General features: G+C 40.1%; 1 protein-coding gene and 1 long non-coding RNA gene across 2 annotated transcripts; both read right to left on the bottom strand.

Moving 5' to 3' along the window:
• Positions 1–2,160: 2,160 nt before the first annotated feature.
• On the bottom strand, positions 2,161–17,458 carry LOC119892105. The gene is made up of 2 exons (XR_005442513.1): positions 17,386–17,458; positions 2,161–2,469 (listed from the first exon to the last, which is right to left on the bottom strand). It is a non-coding gene; the product is annotated as an uncharacterized LOC119892105 (long non-coding RNA).
• Positions 14,459–16,625, bottom strand: gas1a (growth arrest-specific 1a). The gene has a single exon (XM_038704204.1). The coding sequence runs from the start codon at positions 16,037–16,039 to the stop codon at positions 15,251–15,253; it is 789 nt and encodes a 262-aa protein (XP_038560132.1). The 5' UTR covers positions 16,040–16,625; the 3' UTR covers positions 14,459–15,250.
• Positions 17,459–18,399: the final 941 nt, after the last annotated feature.

Raw genomic sequence — 18,399 nt, 5'->3', positions numbered from 1 at the left:
AAGCGCTTATTCACTTCCTTGCCGGCTTGGTGTTACAGTTCTGACAACAGGCCCCATCTACACTACTCCGTTTTAGTTTAAAAACGGAGAGTTAAAACTAATACGATCTCCGTCCACACCAGCGTTTTAGCTGCGTATCGGAGTTGATCTCCGTCTATACTAAAACTGAAAACTGAAAACGCACATCTAGTGACCGTTCACGCACACTGGGCATGCGCGTGCCGGTGTAAACATGAAACAGACGGTCTATTTTGTAGTTATAGAAGTTATGGCGAAAGAATAAAGTACTACAGACGAAAAACCACCCAGATTTTATTTTGCATGGACCAATAACAAGCTGGGTTAAAAGTGGCTGTGGCAGCGGAAAACAGACTTGAAGTTGTTGCAAAGTAAATACGGCGACATTGCTTAGACAGTACAAGTGTAGGCTTTAAGTGTTATTTGCACGGTAAAAAATATTTTAATAAAAATACAAAGTCAAAAACTCTGTCAGTAGCATCCTGTTTCTACTTTGTATGACTTATGAGACCCAATCAGACAGCCAAACATGAGCGTCTGGGTAATCTTTTCTGTCCTCCGTCTTTGCCCATGTTCACTAAAACGCTCTCCGGAGTTTCAAAACGAAAAAATGGGGTCGGCAGCGTTTCCAAATTTCCTCGTTTTAGTCTGGACAGGAGGTGCAAATGTAGCAAAAGGTTGTAGCGTGGATGGGGCCTGAATGGAGGTTGAATGTCCTCACACCCTGCAGAGTAACTAGCTGTGTGTGTGTAGTCTCTTTCTCTGTGATCACACAATTCAAAATGTTGATATAGCTGATCACACAGCTGTTCTGTTGTTTGCCAACTGAAAAGAGGACATAGAAGAAGAGATCTAGTTGTTTTTTCTATTGCAGAGGTCTCTACAAAATCAACCTGGAAACACCAGGGAGGACGCAAGTCATTTTCACACGAATTTTCAACAGCGTTTAAAAATTTAGACGGCATTATGTAGGCGCAATCTTGATACCCTTTTCCTTGTACTTAGTACAACACTATAGTAAAGCACATTAAAACCATTTTCCTTATTAAAGTCTCAACATGTCTCCCTCAGTCTTTCTGTGTTGCTTTCTGTCTCACTTTTGCTGACACAAACACTCCCATTTCCATGCCAAAATTTTGGCCTGTTCACTTTCACTCTTGCTACTCCTGCAGCACCCTCCCCCCCAAAACACACACACACACACACACCCCTTCTCTGTTTCTTGCTCCAGACGTACTAACTCCCTGTTGTACGCTCCGCCTTCCTCTGCTGTTCCTGCAGTGTCTTTAACATGACATATGAGTAGCTCAGGAAAAGACTTGCTCAGCTTTCCATGTTTACTAGAGAGCTGCTAAGCTGGATTTCCATGTGAAGTGGGAAAAGGGGCCTAAATATGATCCAGGAAAAGAGATGTGGTGAAAGAGTTCTGCAGTATTATTTTTGAGTATAATCATAATCCTTCTTCCATGCATCATTTTCAACATTATTAGCGTGGCTTGTTGACTCACAGCACAACACCACATTGTTTTCAGGCAGTAATGAGCTGTTAGACATGGTGAGAAATGAGGGCACACGTTCAAGTTTACATCCCACTCATATGAATCCTAAAAACTCCAGATCAGATGATTTTCAAGTTTTAACATCACTCCTCTGTATTTCTTGTAATGTTGCAAGCTAACAAACTTCACTGCTGCATGTTGTCAGTGAAATATGCTGCTCCAAACAACCACAGAAGGAGAAATGTCAGAAAATCTCCCTGCTTCATTTTTTTTAGCTTGTCATCCTAAAACAATGTAGAGACATCTGAAAACCTCCCTGCTCAATCATGAACTAAGGCACAAAGAGGGCATTATTAGTGACCCTGAATCACCAGCCTTGCTCTCAGTTGCTTTGGTAAACTGGACCATTGTGTGTAGCGCCTTTGCAGCCCAATTGGGATTATTCATTATGTGTTTAGCTCATGTCAGCAGAGTTTATTACAGATTCATTGTGTTTTGTGTCTTTGTGCTTCGCAATTTAGGACACAGTTTGACTCAAAAGACTGAAAAGTTTGATATATTTTGGGAAGAGAATTTAAATGTAGTACAACACAAATGTTTTACACTTATTTTTAAGGGTTATTTATAGTTTAATAGGAGACACTTCAGGTGTTTGTGTTTAATAATCACTGTAGAGAACAAAACAACAGCTACATTAAGTAAAGTAAGTAAAAATCCACACAAAAAGAGCAAAAAGACACTTTGTATTACTTTGGGTATGTCCCTTTAAATCAAGTCATAGCTTCCTGTTCCAAACTACACTCAGCACTTCTTTTACTGCCACTTGTTGGACTTCAAACAGAGACCTCCTCTGCTCTGAACTTCTTTCAGCTGAGAGGTGAAGTGCAGCCTGCTGAAGGCTTTCAGATGTGTTTGCTCTTGGGATTTCTCTTGAAGATGTTTACAAATGGCCCTGCAGGGAGCACAATGGGAAGAAAAGAGATTTAAACCAGTGTTTTGAATGAACAACATTAACTAATCTGTTGAGTACATAAATGATTATAATCATTGAGAAAGAGTATAAAGACTAATTGAGGAATAAATATCATAATCATGCAATTTAATAATGATATTACCTCCAATGATATTTACTGTAACAGATGAAGGCTGTGTTATAACATGGTTTTAATGTTTTCATATGTGGTCCCTATGAATATACCCTCACTCCCATTAGGATTTATAAATATACATTTAAGGAGATGGAATAACAGTCCAAATAACACATGCACACACTCACTGAAAATGAACTCAACTATGTGTTAACTATCCGCTGAGAGATAAAACTTGGAGCCAGTGTTGTGATCAGTACCTTTCACAGCTCCCTCTGTCCCACGCTTGCCTTTTCATTAATTTCCTTGCTCCCATTTGGGTTTTAGTTAACAAAGCCACATCAACTCACACAACGACCCAACATATTTATGACCTACAGTCTGTACAGAGGCTGTTCTGCATGAGCCCGCACTGCTGCCTGACCTCTGCTGTGAAAAGACAGGGAACATAAAAGAGGACATTAATGTGTGAGGGATGAATACGTGGCCCTGGGGGTCAGCTTAATGGAGTGAGACCCCGGCCCCTATTGACTTCCACTGCCAAACTATTAACTCCCAACAACTGCCAAGCTATAGCCTCATTATTCATGTCAGAGTGAAAGCACATTTCCTGTTTATATATTTTGTGTTGCTGTGTTGACTTTTGTTGGTGGATTACTCAGACCCTTTAAATAATCTATATTAACGTAACGTTGAGAGTATAAAAACCAGCGCAAAGGTCACTTTAACCTGGCCAAACCTATTAAAGTTAATGCAATACTTAACTGTCACTAAAAAAAAAAAAAAGATACATTTGAAGATACCACCTTTTCACTGAAATAAAAAAGTTTATGTTTCTCAGAAGAATGCATTTTTATTTTTATATTATTTCGTCTAATAATCGTTTGGTCTATAATACAACATGAAAAACACCGTTCACAATAGAGGCATCAGTGTGCAAACTATACCATAGCTTTCGGGAGAGGTCAGTTTTTCCCCTGGGGGGGGGGGGCAAACTGTGACAGACTGTGCTGCGAGCATGTAGGCCTGGGGCTGACTGTGAAAGTATCAGGCATGTTTGTCTTATTTTAATAATAATTATTATTTCATATCATGCACAAACCTGGCACATTGCACATATTTGTTGTTAATGTTTGTATATTTTTTATATTGTCAATTTATATATTTACGTACACTACACATATCCTTTCCCGTTGCAATATGTCTGCACAACACAAACCCAGAATAATGCACATGTAAATATCTGCGACGTTGTTCTTTCTCTGCAAATAGTTGTATTATTGTTCTCTATTATTTTTAATATTCGTATATAACTTGCATTGTCCAATTCCATATTTATATATTTCTACATTTATTCATGTTGTTATGTTTGCATACTATTCATCCAGCCAGAGGGAGCGACCACGAACTGTTCACAGCATGTCTGTTGTACTGGCGACACAACCCGTACCGGAGAGGGAGTGGAGCATATACGGCTGGGGACAGGAGATCGCGGAGCGACTGGCCCGCTGCAGATGATCGATGATTGTTCCCTCTGACGCTCCTGATTTTATGGATCCATAATGATAGAGAAATCTAGAAATTAATGTAAATAAAGCATGCTGTCAATATTTTAGAGACCCTCCAAAATATCAAAAAACATGCTATTTTTTGATATTTTGGTGGGTCTGCTTAAGTCGCACACACAGTGACTTCAGACTCGACTTGCTTGTTTGTTTTGACAATGTTTATTTTTAGGAAACGTCTGATGTGCTTGCCGTTGTTCCCCTCCCTCCGTTACCTATAACCTGCATACATAACACGTAACATCTGCTGCGCGCAGCGCCACGTGAGAGAGGACATCAAACACCAGTAGCTGCTCCACCATTCATCATAAACTTTGGCTTTAAAACTTCATAAAAACATGGCCCAAACAAAGAAGCGCTGAAAGCAAATAGGTTAGTAACCTGTGGTGAGTGAACATGTTTAGCTCAGCATTGGCCATCTAACGTTAGCTTGCTTCTTGCTTCAGCTACGACCTACTAGAGGTTTACTCCGACTGTCGTTTGTTATGAAAAGATGAATGAGAGTTTGTTTACTTGCCAAACTTGTGGTGGTCGATTAACATAATTATTTACGTCCTGCTGGCTGCAATCACGTTAATTATTAACGTTGGCTAGAAAGAGGTTACAGGTTTATTGTTGATCATGTAACCTTACAGTTTTGTTTATTTATAACGTTACACTGGTTTGAGAGTCTGCAGGGTGTGTTGACTTACAGTATTTAATAAGCCGTCAATAATTGAATTGTACATTACATGGTTGTGCTCTGTAAGTGAAAAACAGGTTACAGTTACAGTATTCCTTATAGCCATGCAGTTTTATTAGCAACCTGGATTGAACGCAGCAGGTGATAAAACATTCATTATAACCACGAGAGACTTGAGACTTGACTTGGACTCTTGTTCAGAGACTTGTGAGCATCCCTGCTCCCCCATAGTTCACACCCTGGGTGACATCATTAAAACATCTTCTTTTGTCCGACAATCAGAACAAAACCCCCAAAACTTCAATTTATTGCAAGGTAAGACAAAAATTCTAACTCCACAGGGCATCTTTAAGTAATGGATTAACAGACAACAAAACACATTGTTTTTACTATGAGACAGGATTTTACAAGTCTGGAAAGTTGACATTGCAGAAATGATTCAGTCATCTGATGTGATTTTAAAGGTAAAGAGTAAAATGACCCTGTTCATGTCAAAAAGTAATCCACCAGAAATGTGCATTTGCACATATTTGATTGACAAATGCAATTTGTTGATGCATGGCATCACAGTGTATTGAACTAAAACTCAAACCATGTTTTTTACCGCGCGACCCTGCGTTTTCTTGCCTGAGCCCTTTAGCAGTGGAGCTTTTTGGATGATCTGTTTGTCACAGTGTTGCTGTCTGAACAATGTAAACAGGAACCCACTCATTAAAACAATGCTCAACAGCACCACTCCTGGTCGAAAATGACACATGGTAGCTTTAAATTCAAGTGAGAATGTTTCTGTTGTCGGGGAGAAAAAAAGTTTCACAAAAACTTTAATAGGGGTGACCTTTCCACTGATTCACACACTCAACAAAGATTATGTTGCAATCTGGTTACGCAATGATGCAAATATCACACATTCACACTGTTAGTGCTGTAGCTGTTATTTAGTGTTAAATTGTTTTAGTTGGGTTAGGTGGTTTAGGTTTTATATATTGTGAAATTTTTATGTATATTTGTTGTCTTTGGTATTTACTTATATTTAAGTGCACTTTAAACAGTTAATATATTGTTTTATTTAAAGAATTTAAAATTTTAGAAATTACTTTAAAAATCCCATTTTTATTATTTATTATTATTATAAATTATTTATTTATCTTTGATGGTTTTTTTGTGTGCATTTTTTAACGTATCATTTCAGGCACCGGAATCGTAAAAAACCCAAACAATACCCAACCCTAAATGTGATCTTCCTGATCAACCTCCTGAGATGTTGTACCAGCTAAGAATCCCACTGCTTTGTATTTGTATTTGTGTGTGTGTGTGTGTGTGTGTGTGTGTGGGGGGGGGGGGGGGGGTCTAGGGGTGTTATCAATAACAAGCCAGAGGGGTATGTTTCTTTAAGACAAGCCTATAAATGGTGGCCTGGTCACCACCTCCTTCACTGAGAAAGGGCTGGCTGCAGTTTGAGTTTTCCTTGGTGGGTCAAGCCTGCCATTGAAGTCTGAATGGGCTGCCATGGCAGATTACACTGCACAGCTGTCCCCCTACCGTGGAAATTAAGTTATGCCCCGTGTCAGCAAGTTTTGTGTTTTGCTCTCTCTGTCTCTTTTTCTGTCTCTCGTCCTTGCCCCCCCACCCCCCTTTCCTCTGCCCCTCTCCTCTGCCCCTCTCCTATAATTCCTTGAATTGGGGAGGCCTCTCAAAAGTTCACAGCTAGAGGAGGCTTTAGGAGGTAGAGGTTGGTTATGGGTAATCATGCTGGGGGAAAGAGAGGAGTGGCTAAACAGTTTTGAAACATCTGTCTTTAAGAAAAAAAACGTGAAAAGTCTCATCACTTTCCACAAAACACAACAAATCAGCTTACTATGAAACTACCCTGCTATCCTCCACAAAGCAAGCATTTGCAAACACACCGGCACGTACACACACGAAAACACAAGCAAACAAACAGAGGCGCCTCGGATTCGTTGTCTCAGTGCCTCTTGGACTATGTCCTGCTCCACTTGTGGCCCCTGCCTCGTGTTTTGTTTATTTGTGGGTGAAGTTGTTTGTGTTGTGGTCAAAGTGAAAGGCAAACACTCCAGCTCCTCCAATGATGTGTGAACATGCTGGGAATGTCCCCCAGAGCCCGCAAAGCAGCTGGACCCGCTGGCTGTTACAGGCTGACAGAGGGTGTAGTTTCACTCCAGCTGAGCGGACAGAGCATGATAAACTGTAAAACACTTCAATTAAAGGGCTATAAAGTCGAATTTACTGCACATGACCATAATTTATCTGTGGTGAGTTGATAGGGCTGATCAATACCATTTGCTCAAATCAAAACAATGCCAAGTGTTCAGAGTCCTGTCCATATTCATTCCATAGTCATTATAACCCTTTATTCATTCAGCTGTTTGTACACAAACATTTACTTTCACAGATAATTTATGTTTCATATAAACAGGCATGTCAGAATGAAATGCTGTATTCAGTTGAGGTTGTTTACAATAAGCCAATAATCACATCAAAAAGACCAACACGTCCTCCAAATTAAACAACAAAATATGTTGTTTGTCCTCTGGAACGACACACAGAAGCATTCTCTGATCGGACGCCCCTGTCAGCAGGACATTATTTGTCTTTTCCTTGCCAAATAACTGCTGACATATGAATCAGTTTTATGATGTGACAATGCACTGGTTAAGGTTTGATTAGATTTAGGCCCAAAAACGACCTGGTTAGGTTAAAGAAACGATCGTGGCTTGGGTTCAAATGAATGTCTTTATGGTCCGTTGTTATGTCATGGTTATAATAATAAACACATTGTTATGGTTAGACAAGAACCATAGTAATGGTTAAAAGAAACCAACATTGGCTGTCAATAGGAAACAAGCAGCTGTATGCTTAGCATACTTGTGAAATCAGAACTTGTTTTAATACTATTTCTGGTAGGCATTTTTTAGCAATAGCCTTCTTTTGATGTATACCGTAAAACAATTAATAGCCGATTCCCAAATAGCCGCCTACCCCGTTTACTGGCCTGGAGTGGGGAACACATTTTGACAAATAAACACAGGCCTCGATTAAACGCCTGGTCTGGTTTTTAGAGAAGTATAAAACTTCTTAAACACCGCCGGGTCGCCTGCTTTAGCTTCTTCTAAGCAGATCGTTATTACTATTAATTAATGTTTAATGTTTAAACATAGCCTATGATCAATAAGTCAGGACAACATCACCTGACTTCCTCCCGACATAATTGCTAAAGCCACTAGAGGGCTTCGCAGTTCCTCGCGGTTCTATTTTAAGTACCCTACTATTAAAACAATCTAATATTCTTTGTGTGGTTCATCAATGTTGATAAATGATCCGAACGTCCCGCGAGGTGCGGACAACTCGGCACCACTCCAGTGAAGCTGGGGCTCCGTCTCTCTGCCACTAGGGCCACACACACTAACCCCCCTTCTTGAAGGGTAATTTTGGATTTATTCACGCATTTAAAAACAATTATTAAAAGCTTTTTTCTTTTACATGTTTATTTACAGCATTATACACTCACCTAAAGGATTATTAGGAACACCATACTAATACTGTGTTTGACCCTCTTTCGCCTTCAGAACTGCCTTAATTCTATGTGGCATTGATTCAACAAGGTGCTGAAAGCATTCTTTAGAAATGTTGGCCCATATTGATAGGATAGCATCTTGCAGTTGATGGAGATTTGTCGGCTGCACATCCAGGGCACGAAGCTCCCGTTCCACCACATCCCAAAGATGCTCTATTGGGTTGAGATCTGGTGACTGTGGGGGCCATTTTAGTACAGTGAACTCATTGTCATGTTCAAGAAACCAATTTGAAATGATTGGAGCTTTGTGACATGGTGCATTATCCTGCTGGAAGTAGCCATCAGAGGATGGGTACATGGTGGCCACAAAGGGATGGACATGGTCAGAAACAATGCTCAGGTAGGCCGTGGCATTTAAACGATGCCCAATTGGCACTAAGGGGCCTAAAGTGTGCCAAGAAAACATCCCCTACATCATTACACCACCACCACCAGCCTGCACAGTGGTAACAAGGCACGATGGATCCATGTTCTCATTCGGTTTACGCCAAATTCTGACTCTACCATCTGAATGTCTCAACAGAAATCTAGACTCAACAACGCAACATTTTTCCAGTCTTCAACTGTCCAATTTTGGTGAGCTCTTGCAAATTGTAGCCTCTTTTTCCTATTTGTAGTGGAGATGAGTGGTACCCGGTGGGGTCTTCTGCTGCTGTAGCCCATCCGCCTCAAGGTTGTGCGTGTAACAAGTGGTTATTTCAGTCAAAGTTGCTCTTCTATCAGCTTGAATCAGTCGGCCCATTCTCCTCTGACCTCTAGCATCAACAAGGCACAGGACTGCCGCATACTGGATGTTTTTCCCTTTTCACACCATTCTTTGTAAACCCTAGAAATGGTTGTGCGTGAAAATCCCAGTAACTGAGCAGATTGTGAAATACTCAGACCGGCCTGTCTGGCACCAACAACCATGCCACGCTCAAAATTGTTTAATCACCTTTCTTTCCCATTCTGACATTCAGTTTGGAGTTCAGGAGATTGTCTTGACCAGGACCACACCCCTAAATGCATTGAAGCAACTGCCATGTGATTGGTTGATTAGATAACTGCATTAATGAGAAATTGAACAGGTGTTCCTAATAATCCTTTAGGTGAGTGTCTTGTTGAAATGTATATTGTAATAGGCTGTATATTAACTTATTCGGAGTAAACTGGTAGTTCTATGTAAAATCAGATGTTGAGCACCCCCATATCGCCAAAATGGCATGATCCTCATTTTGATGCGAAGCTTCGACTGTGAGATTGACAGTTGAATAAGGCTCCGCCCATCAAAGCATCGGATTTTTGACTATTCGGGTTCAACCCTAAAGCATCAAGTGTTGTTATTTTGCATTTCCTCACAGTGCTACAGTGTTTTCTCATATTTTGCCCTTCGATAAGTTATTGGTAATAGGATAGCCTACACATAGTAGGTTTTTCAGTCGCTCAATTTTAGACTGCATTGTTGTATATTTTGTAGACTCATAACCAACATTTAAATTTTAGCTATACCTATTGTATAATATCATCCTTAGTATCTTTGAGACATGTTGTTGATGCTGCACAAACTGCCCACAATGCCCAATGAAATTTGATTTAGTAAAACCACACTAGCGGTCCTTCCAATTTCATGGCTACTGCTTCGCCATGCACTATAGCAAAAACTCCTCACACAAACAGACGCACATGCACACACCGTATTTGTGCACCTTGCTGCTATGTGTTTTGTTTTCTTCTGTAAAAACAATCCCTCTTCAAGCTGTAGAATGTGGATGTTTTTCCCCCATTCACTACATACTAGTTACTAAGCAGGTGAATAAGGGAGATGTGCTGTAGTGTAAAGAGGCAGCAGTACAGGTAACTAGATAAAGCTCTCTGGATTTGTAGTCTGGAGAAAGACAACTATCTTATTTTTAAATTCCTGTCAGCACAAAAACTATTCATGGAAAAGAAAAGCTCTTTCATTCTCATAAAAGCATAAGAAATTTGTATTTGCAGCCTTTTCCCAAAGCAAACCAATGGTTTTCCATTCTTCTGCATCCAAACTACTATGGATTTAGGTGGTTTTTTTGCGTCGTCTTTTTGATTTTCCCAACACTACACCGGCTACATAAGCACTGGAGTACAACTAACAAAACCAGTGTGCAACAATTTGTGACCCCCTTTATCAAATACTCAAGAGCAACATTTTAAACAGCGAATATATCAAATGGCTGCCACAAACAATCAGGTAGCAAAGCGTTCTCTTGGTGACAGTGGGATTAGTGCTGCAGGTTTTCTCTCAGGACCCGAGGAGTCGGGCTGCAGCTTGAGTAACTGGATTACAGGCCTTTTTCTCATTTCAAAGGGTTGTGAACTCAGCAGAGGTCTTGCATGATGAAATCAAAGTGGCAGCTGAAATAGAAGGGAGAAAAACAACAAGAGTTTCTCAAAAGTCTCCTGGCATTGGCCAAGCAACTAACGAGAGAGATGCAAAATCAATGATCTTTGCTTCGCTGTGTCACTGGCATCTCCTTCGCATGGCACGAATTCAGTGAGCGATCCCCGAGCGAGGGCGAGGAGGAGAGCATCATCTGGAGAACTGAAATTACTTCACAATACCAAAACACATTCCAAGTGAAAATCACACGGAAGCAACTAACAGCCACACACCTCTTTTATAGCTACCTTTTAACAAATGTTTGCCTATGGCAGGAGCACAGAGGGGAGTCGAGGTGGAGCCCATTCCATCAAATACTCTGTGGTAACTTTAGGGGATTATTTCCAAATCCTTTCAAATGAACTTTCCATCTCAGTGCCTCCTCCTCCGTCTCAGCCATTCCAACTGTCCAACCATTTCTACATCATTTCTGCACAACCTTGCACAAAGCCAAGGCCAAAACAAATGTCTGAGAAATATGGTGAGAGCAGTAAGGAGCTCACTTCATGGCCTGAGAAGGTTTAATATTAGGAATGTTTTATCAATGTGAAAATCAAACACAAAACGCTGTTTGAGGAAGTACTGCACATAATGCATTGAGTCATGTATTCACAAACACAAATAAATCTTGAAAAAGTAAAATATTTAAAAAATTTACTTTAGACCTTACATGCCTTGTTAATAAAACGTTCAAATCACAACAACATGTGTATGTTCAAGCCTCAGGACCTTAGCGAACACACTGAAACACCAAAGCAATTTTTGTTTTGATTGAGAAGTAAAACAAGTTCCAGCTGAACATATTCCAGATAGGTTATCCATTTACCTCTGCATGACAAAACACCACCCCAGCTGATGCGAGGACATAACTGAAAACACTGCAAGGAGAAGTAGGGCTAAGGTCAAATGTTCCATATTGTCAAATATCCCTAAGAGTAACAAAGAAGTCTTGTAGTTATATATAGCAACTTACATTGCTGAATAAATGTAGAGGAAGGACTGGGGGAAGAGAGAGGAAGAGTAAAATTGTAAAAACAAAAAACACTTGATTAGATCTAGTCTCGATCCAAACAGTCTACACCAAGCTTTGAAGGTTGAGGTTGAGAGAGCTGCACCTTTGTAAACATTGTGCTGTGATATGCATGGGGTGAAAGGGTGAAGTGATCTGCATGGGGTGAAGTGTGGGCCGTTTTGTTCAGGAGGCCAAAGGAACAGAGCTTGGAAGTGAACTGAGCTCACTGAAGCAAAGTTGATGGCAGAGATACCTTACACACGCTCAAAGAGCTGGAACACAAACAGCCACAGTTTGTAAATTAAACCTTGAACCAACACACACACAACACACACACACACACACACACTCTGCTGTATATGTGGAGGAAGAGAGGAGGGCATTTTAACAGCAGCATGCTGTCAAAAATTGGCTGTGATAACTTTACACATTTCTCAGGCACTGTTTTTGAAGCTGCCTAATTTATTTAATTTAATTAAAATCATACCACCATACCCTTTGTCCTTTAAAAACCTTAACAAATGTCAAAACTTTTCCTTGTGAGCACTACACCAACCAATGTATTCAAGCACTCATTGTGCACCTTTTCCATTTTATGACAAGCAGGCCAGTTTTGTGAGATTTTTTGCACCTCATTCATCCATTCACACATCGTGCATTATTATAGCCTAATCAACGCATGCTGCGCCTTTTCTAAGTGCTGAAAATGCCTGAACAAATGCGAGAGGCAAAAGAAAGACAAGGAGGAGAAGGAGGAGGAGGAGGAACGGTTGGGCTACAGAGCTATTCTTCTGCTGGAAAGCTTCATGCACAGTGGACCGCATACCGACACTGCAAGTAACTGACATGGTATTTTATTTAGGAGCTACACTTTTTGAAATCAGCACGCAAATAGCATTTTAGTTTAATGCAATGTTTTTAATGTTATGTGTAAGATGTCAAAACATGGGAAAATAAATGTTTTGGAGTGACTTTTTGATTAAAGCTTGTATTATTATTATTTTTTTTTTAGAAGGGAAAAAGTAGGAGGTACTAAAATACACAAATTAAAAAGAAAAATCATTTATTCATCCCTGGGGGGAAATTGGTCAATGTAGGTAAAATTTATCAAATGCAGGTCTTTTAACAAAAACACAGGGGATGTTAGGCGTGGATTCAAACTAAAACTTCCCTCGCCAGGCCTGTCATGTGTTTTCTTCTTCTTCCTTTTCTTGCAGTGGAAGGTTGAGACCCAAGCGGCAGCAGATCGTTCCCACATGCTTCCCCGCCGCTCAGCTCTCCAGAGGTGTCAAGCCAGCCTGAAAGAATGAAGTGCCTCCCTATTGTGCTACCCAACTATTATGTGCTTAACATTTCCATGACAAAGATGCCACTCGACTTCTCCTCCATCCATTCAGCTGGAGGGCCCTTGTCCCCCCTCTAATAAAACATTTTACAGCAAATCACTGATTTAAAGCTACTGAAGCCGACCAAAGAGATCTGCAGTCCCTCATAAAAATAATAACATACACATACTCGCAGTACGTATAGCTGCATAAATGATTTTGTAAATATAACACCTAAATAAATGCATCTTGTAACTTGTAGTTTTAGAAAAATAAAGGAATGATTGTCTATTTTAACAACAAAGCTGCCCCCACAGGACAAAAATCTGTCATTGAGATGTATATAAATAATACAAAGAATAACAACTAAATTTAAGATACTAATCTGTGTAATGCAGTAAAAAGTTGAGTAAAAAAATTTGAATTTCAATCTATTACTAAAATTCAGCTTCTAACAGCCATTTACTATAAAGTCTGATACTAGAGAGTAGAGGGTGTTGTTGGTGGAGGTGTCGAGGGGTCTTCTGTTGATTTATGGTGCCAGTTGCTTTTGACAACAGCCAGCTAAATCAAGACATTGCAGGTCATTAGGCTGTCAGTCAACAGTGGAAGCTGGCCTGCATTTTAAATGAGCCCATATATACTGTACTTAGAGGAACAGGAGTGTAAAAGGTAATATGATACAACGCTGTAATGAAGGACCTGGAAGACCAGACCAGATATATCACTTAATAGGATAAACATTTTACAAATAGAGTAAAAATGGCTTAATCATTTCACACAACCTGCATATTAAAATAATATTCCTGTAAATTAGTGAATTTGATATCTCAGTTTTATCTTTGCAAGAAACAGGATTTATGTACTTATACAGCACTGTAAAAGGAGAAATCAAAATAAGTTGCTTTTACATTGACTCATTTAATGCACACCTGACCTTACCTATTATGCATGTTAATGGGGTTTTAAGAGCTGAATATAAGTGATTGTAAAATAAAGATTCTCACACTTAGATATACATTATTTTTGTTACCTAACCAAGTTGTTATGCATAAAGCAAGTTACTCCAAATTGATGTAACTTAAAATCTTTCTCAGATTGCCATTATATTTGTTTCATTACAGCGAAATAGCTATAATAAAACGCCAAAACTGACTGAGCAACAAAAGTGTTATGAAGGTTTTCTGACTCATTAAAAACCATTTAACTTTCTGTTTAAAACAAAGCCACAACACCATCAAGGAAGTGATGTGGCAAAATCAACAAATAACTCAGTCAAGAATGATATCTTCAAGTTTCCTTTATGCCTTCTATAAAAGTATATCATTAAGGCAATCATACAGTGGATTTAGACATTTCTCTCTCTAGGCTATACACAGTGAATAAATCATCTCATAGCCTCAAACATAGAGGATTCTCTGAAAAAAATCTATATAAGCTATACACATATATACAAGTCAAATAACTTCCCTTTAAAGCTGGAATTCTCAGTCATTTATTCACATGATGAACATTTGGATGTAACTAGGTGGCATGTAATAAATTACTGTTTCACTTTAACTCCTCATCTATTTACAAGTTCATAGATTCCAGCATTAAATACTTGTAAATCAGATACCCTGGTACCAAATGGCAACAGTGTCATATAAAAATAGTTTTTTATAGAGAGATTGGCAGTGCACAGTATGTACTGATTAAACCTTGCATTGTTAACAAGCCAACTGTGTCTCTATCATGGCTTTCCTATCAGAGTCTGTGACAGAGAGAAAAGAGGAAAATCTAATTTAGCTTATCACATAAGCAAAGCATCTGTGAAGTGGTGTGGTTTGATAAGGGAGCAGGCTTGAGCTCATGCAGTTTCAAAATATCTTTCTGGTCTCATTTGCATAGAAAATATCCTGATTTGATATCCTTCAGCGTCTATAACTCTCAATTCAAACAAGGCATGCGCCAACACACCCCTTCCTTTAGTCATTGCGTCTCTAAGCTTTCAATAGTAGCAGGTCAATAAGTGACAAAGGTTTAGATTTCCTTTTATCCGGACAATAGTCGGGGCAGATTATGACCCCGGGGACTAAATGAGGGGCAATACAGCCAAGATGGATGCCAACAGGGTCAAAACACAGTGAGCCGCCGGGAGAGAGGATCCGCTTTCCAGCTCCTCTGGATAGTCCTGATCCGAGGGGTCGTCGTCGTAATCTGGATCCTGGCCGTAGTCGGACCCGCTGCCCTCATCCCTCACGGGCGAGTCGAAGCACAGCGCCTTCATGCTGCTCTTGACAAACTCACAGATGGCCCTCTCCGTCCCGTCACACATACAAGTGTCCAGCTGCTGACCCTTGGGTATTTTACGCATATTCGCGATCACATTCCGGCAAGCGTTCGTGCAGATTGCCCCGCTGAAAAGTTTCCCGCAGTGGTTCAGATAATCGTGCATGGTGGAGCTGCACTGCTGGTCTCTCTCGCACTGTCGCCGAGCTTCCGTGCAACCAGTGCTGGTAGTCCTGGGCAAACATGGCTCGATGGCCCGTTTGGTGCTCGTACACAACGGGTCGTGGGCGCAGCTGCAGTCCTCCAGAGCTGGCCCGTTTTTGGTCAAATTGAGCTGAACGAGCGAGGAGATGCAGTGGCTGGGGCACTTCTTCCTGTCCCCGTTCAGCACGGGGCCACACGCGCGCGTGTAGTGTTCGTATGCGTAATTGCACTCGGGCTCTGCTTGGCAGTTCATTATGGCTTGCCAGCATATCAGCCTCCGACCATGGGATGGCGAGGCCACAGATAAGTAGCCGAAAAACAAGAGCACACAACTAAGAGGCCAAAAATATCTACAGGCGCTCTGTGTCAATGCGCCAGAGCGTGCCATTGTTCTGGCTGCAAGAAACGCAAAACTCACAGCAGTGTCATATGTAAAACTTCTACACTACTTCCACTAATAGTGTCTTCACTGGAGAGTCTTTTTTTATTCCGAGGCAGATGGTGTGTGATAGGCCCGTGTGTGGGCGTTCAACAGGCTGGCACTGCGCTGTGTAATCCCGACTCCATAAACCCGTCAGCGCTGATCCATTTGAGCCGGATTCTTGAGCGAACCTCCCGTTATCCGTACATGATTGGGGTGGAAACTAAAATAGAAACTCACAGGCGCAAAAGAGACGCAAGAAGAAAAGTTCTCCGCAAGTTCAGTTGAGTTTCTGCAGCGGCTCATTCCATCGCAGTGATTCCGAGTTCATGAAACAAACTGCCTCTAGCTCAGCGATTCCCTCTCGCGTCCTCTCTGCTAGCGGATCTCCTCCATAATGCGAAGCCGGACAAGTCCCGAGAGCCCATTGGTGGACTGCGCTGGGTCATTTAGTGGTCCTTGTGCGCAAAGTGCAAACAAATACTGCATGGGGAAAAATAACAACCCTTGTGGGTCGCAAAGTGGTCCTCTACTCTCTCCCCTTTGAGCATTTGTCTTTCTGTGCCTCAGCCCCCTCTCCACACATTAGCGAGTTGCTTTTCATTGGTTGGCCACTTGTTGTGGGTTTCTACGTTGTGGGCGGGAGTTTGAGGTGGGAGGAAGATGGTCTTGAGAAATACAAGGTGAGTTGGGATGAATGTGTTGGAAACCCATTTTGTCGAGGGAGCACTTCTCCTAGTTTATTATCTAGGAAACTGGTTATATAAACATTTTACTGCTCACAGAACTTCATAGTGCACACTCAAAAAAGTATGCGATATATACTGATTTTCAGGGGAAAATACAAGGTTTTTATAAAAATATTGATTATATTTCTCTGTATTATGACGGTCCATAATTTTATTTTACAACATTACAAAATACAAGCCTATGACTTATTTAGCATTATCACATATGATAGCAAATGCTGCAGAGGTTTATTTAAATGGTTATACCCTAACTGATGTTTTTAGTATACAAATATTTTAAGGTAAAACACAAAGCTTTTCAAGAAAATATTGTTGATATTTATCAATATTAGTTACAATCACCAGCTTTGGTTCATAATATGTCATTTACAATACTGGATACATTCCCTTGACTTCTGCTGCATTACATGGACAATAATAAAAAAAAACAAGTCTATTTGTTTCTGACATGTTATACCCCAACTGATTTTTCAGTGACAGTTATTTTAATTTAAGGATTACTTATTAAAGTGCATTTATAGCCTAAAACCTAAGCTATAGTATTTATTTTTGAAATATACATACCTTTTGAAAGTATTTTTTGAGGCATTTTTCTTCAGAGGTGACAGAGGTGGACTGACATGCATTAAAAGTCCCCGGCTGGAATCAAACAGGAGATGTTACAGTCAGAGCATCTCTCATATGTGTTTGAGCCACCATGACACCCCAATAAAAATAACTTTTTATGCTGTAATATCCTGTAGATAATTGATGACACTGTGACTGCACTGCTGTACAATAATAAATTGAACTAAATAACTTGATGCCTGCAGTGCTAATGATCTGTGCAACATCCTTACTGATCATTTAATTATGCACATCCTATTAACTCTTCCTCAGCAGAGCAGTTGAGTACAGATTAATTGTGGAATAACAGGACACTCAGTGAACATCACTTAATATAATCACTCATTAAGGCTAACTTCCCTCATATTATTGTACTACATCACACACTGTCAAATGCTAAGCCGGTGAAACAGAACAGTGGCATTATGTGTCTTGCCTTAACATGTGATCCGATATTAGTTCAACCTGACTAACTTCAACCTTGGTATATAGTATATAGTATAGTATCTTCATTTTTAAGTGGACTCCAGGAGTTTTTCAGTGATTAAGTGACCACTCTTTTTGATACCAACTTTTCCTCAATCTGGCATGTTTGCATCCGATTTTTTAAAATTTTATTTCCATTATTAACTTTCAACAGGTGTAAAGATGTTCCATTGGGCAATAGGTAATAAATGTGGGCAGACAGAAAGTAAAGCTACTTTACAGTTAAACACTCCTTTGTTGGTTGTGATTCACACATCAGTGTCTTCTCGTTTTCAATAGTTTTGCTTTCCACTGTAAAATAATGTGACAGCTAACATGAAAAAAGGATTTTTATATAGAGTGTAAATTTGACTATTTCCAGTGAGGTTTTGGGGTTAAAGTTCACAACATATAGAATAAAGCAGTTTGAGGACAAAAACATTCAGCAGGTTTGTAAATTTGTCTCCCTCCGGTTTGAATGACAGTTGTCTGGTGTTTGGTTTTGGG

Source organism: Micropterus salmoides, unplaced genomic scaffold (genome assembly GCF_014851395.1).
Source record: "Micropterus salmoides isolate LMB-PRFRI ecotype aquatic unplaced genomic scaffold, ASM1485139v1 Ms_hic_scaffold_7, whole genome shotgun sequence".
NCBI lineage: Eukaryota > Metazoa > Chordata > Actinopteri > Centrarchiformes > Centrarchidae > Micropterus > Micropterus salmoides.
Note: the sequence above shows the minus strand (reverse complement) of the source record. Positions and strands in the feature narration are given on the sequence as shown.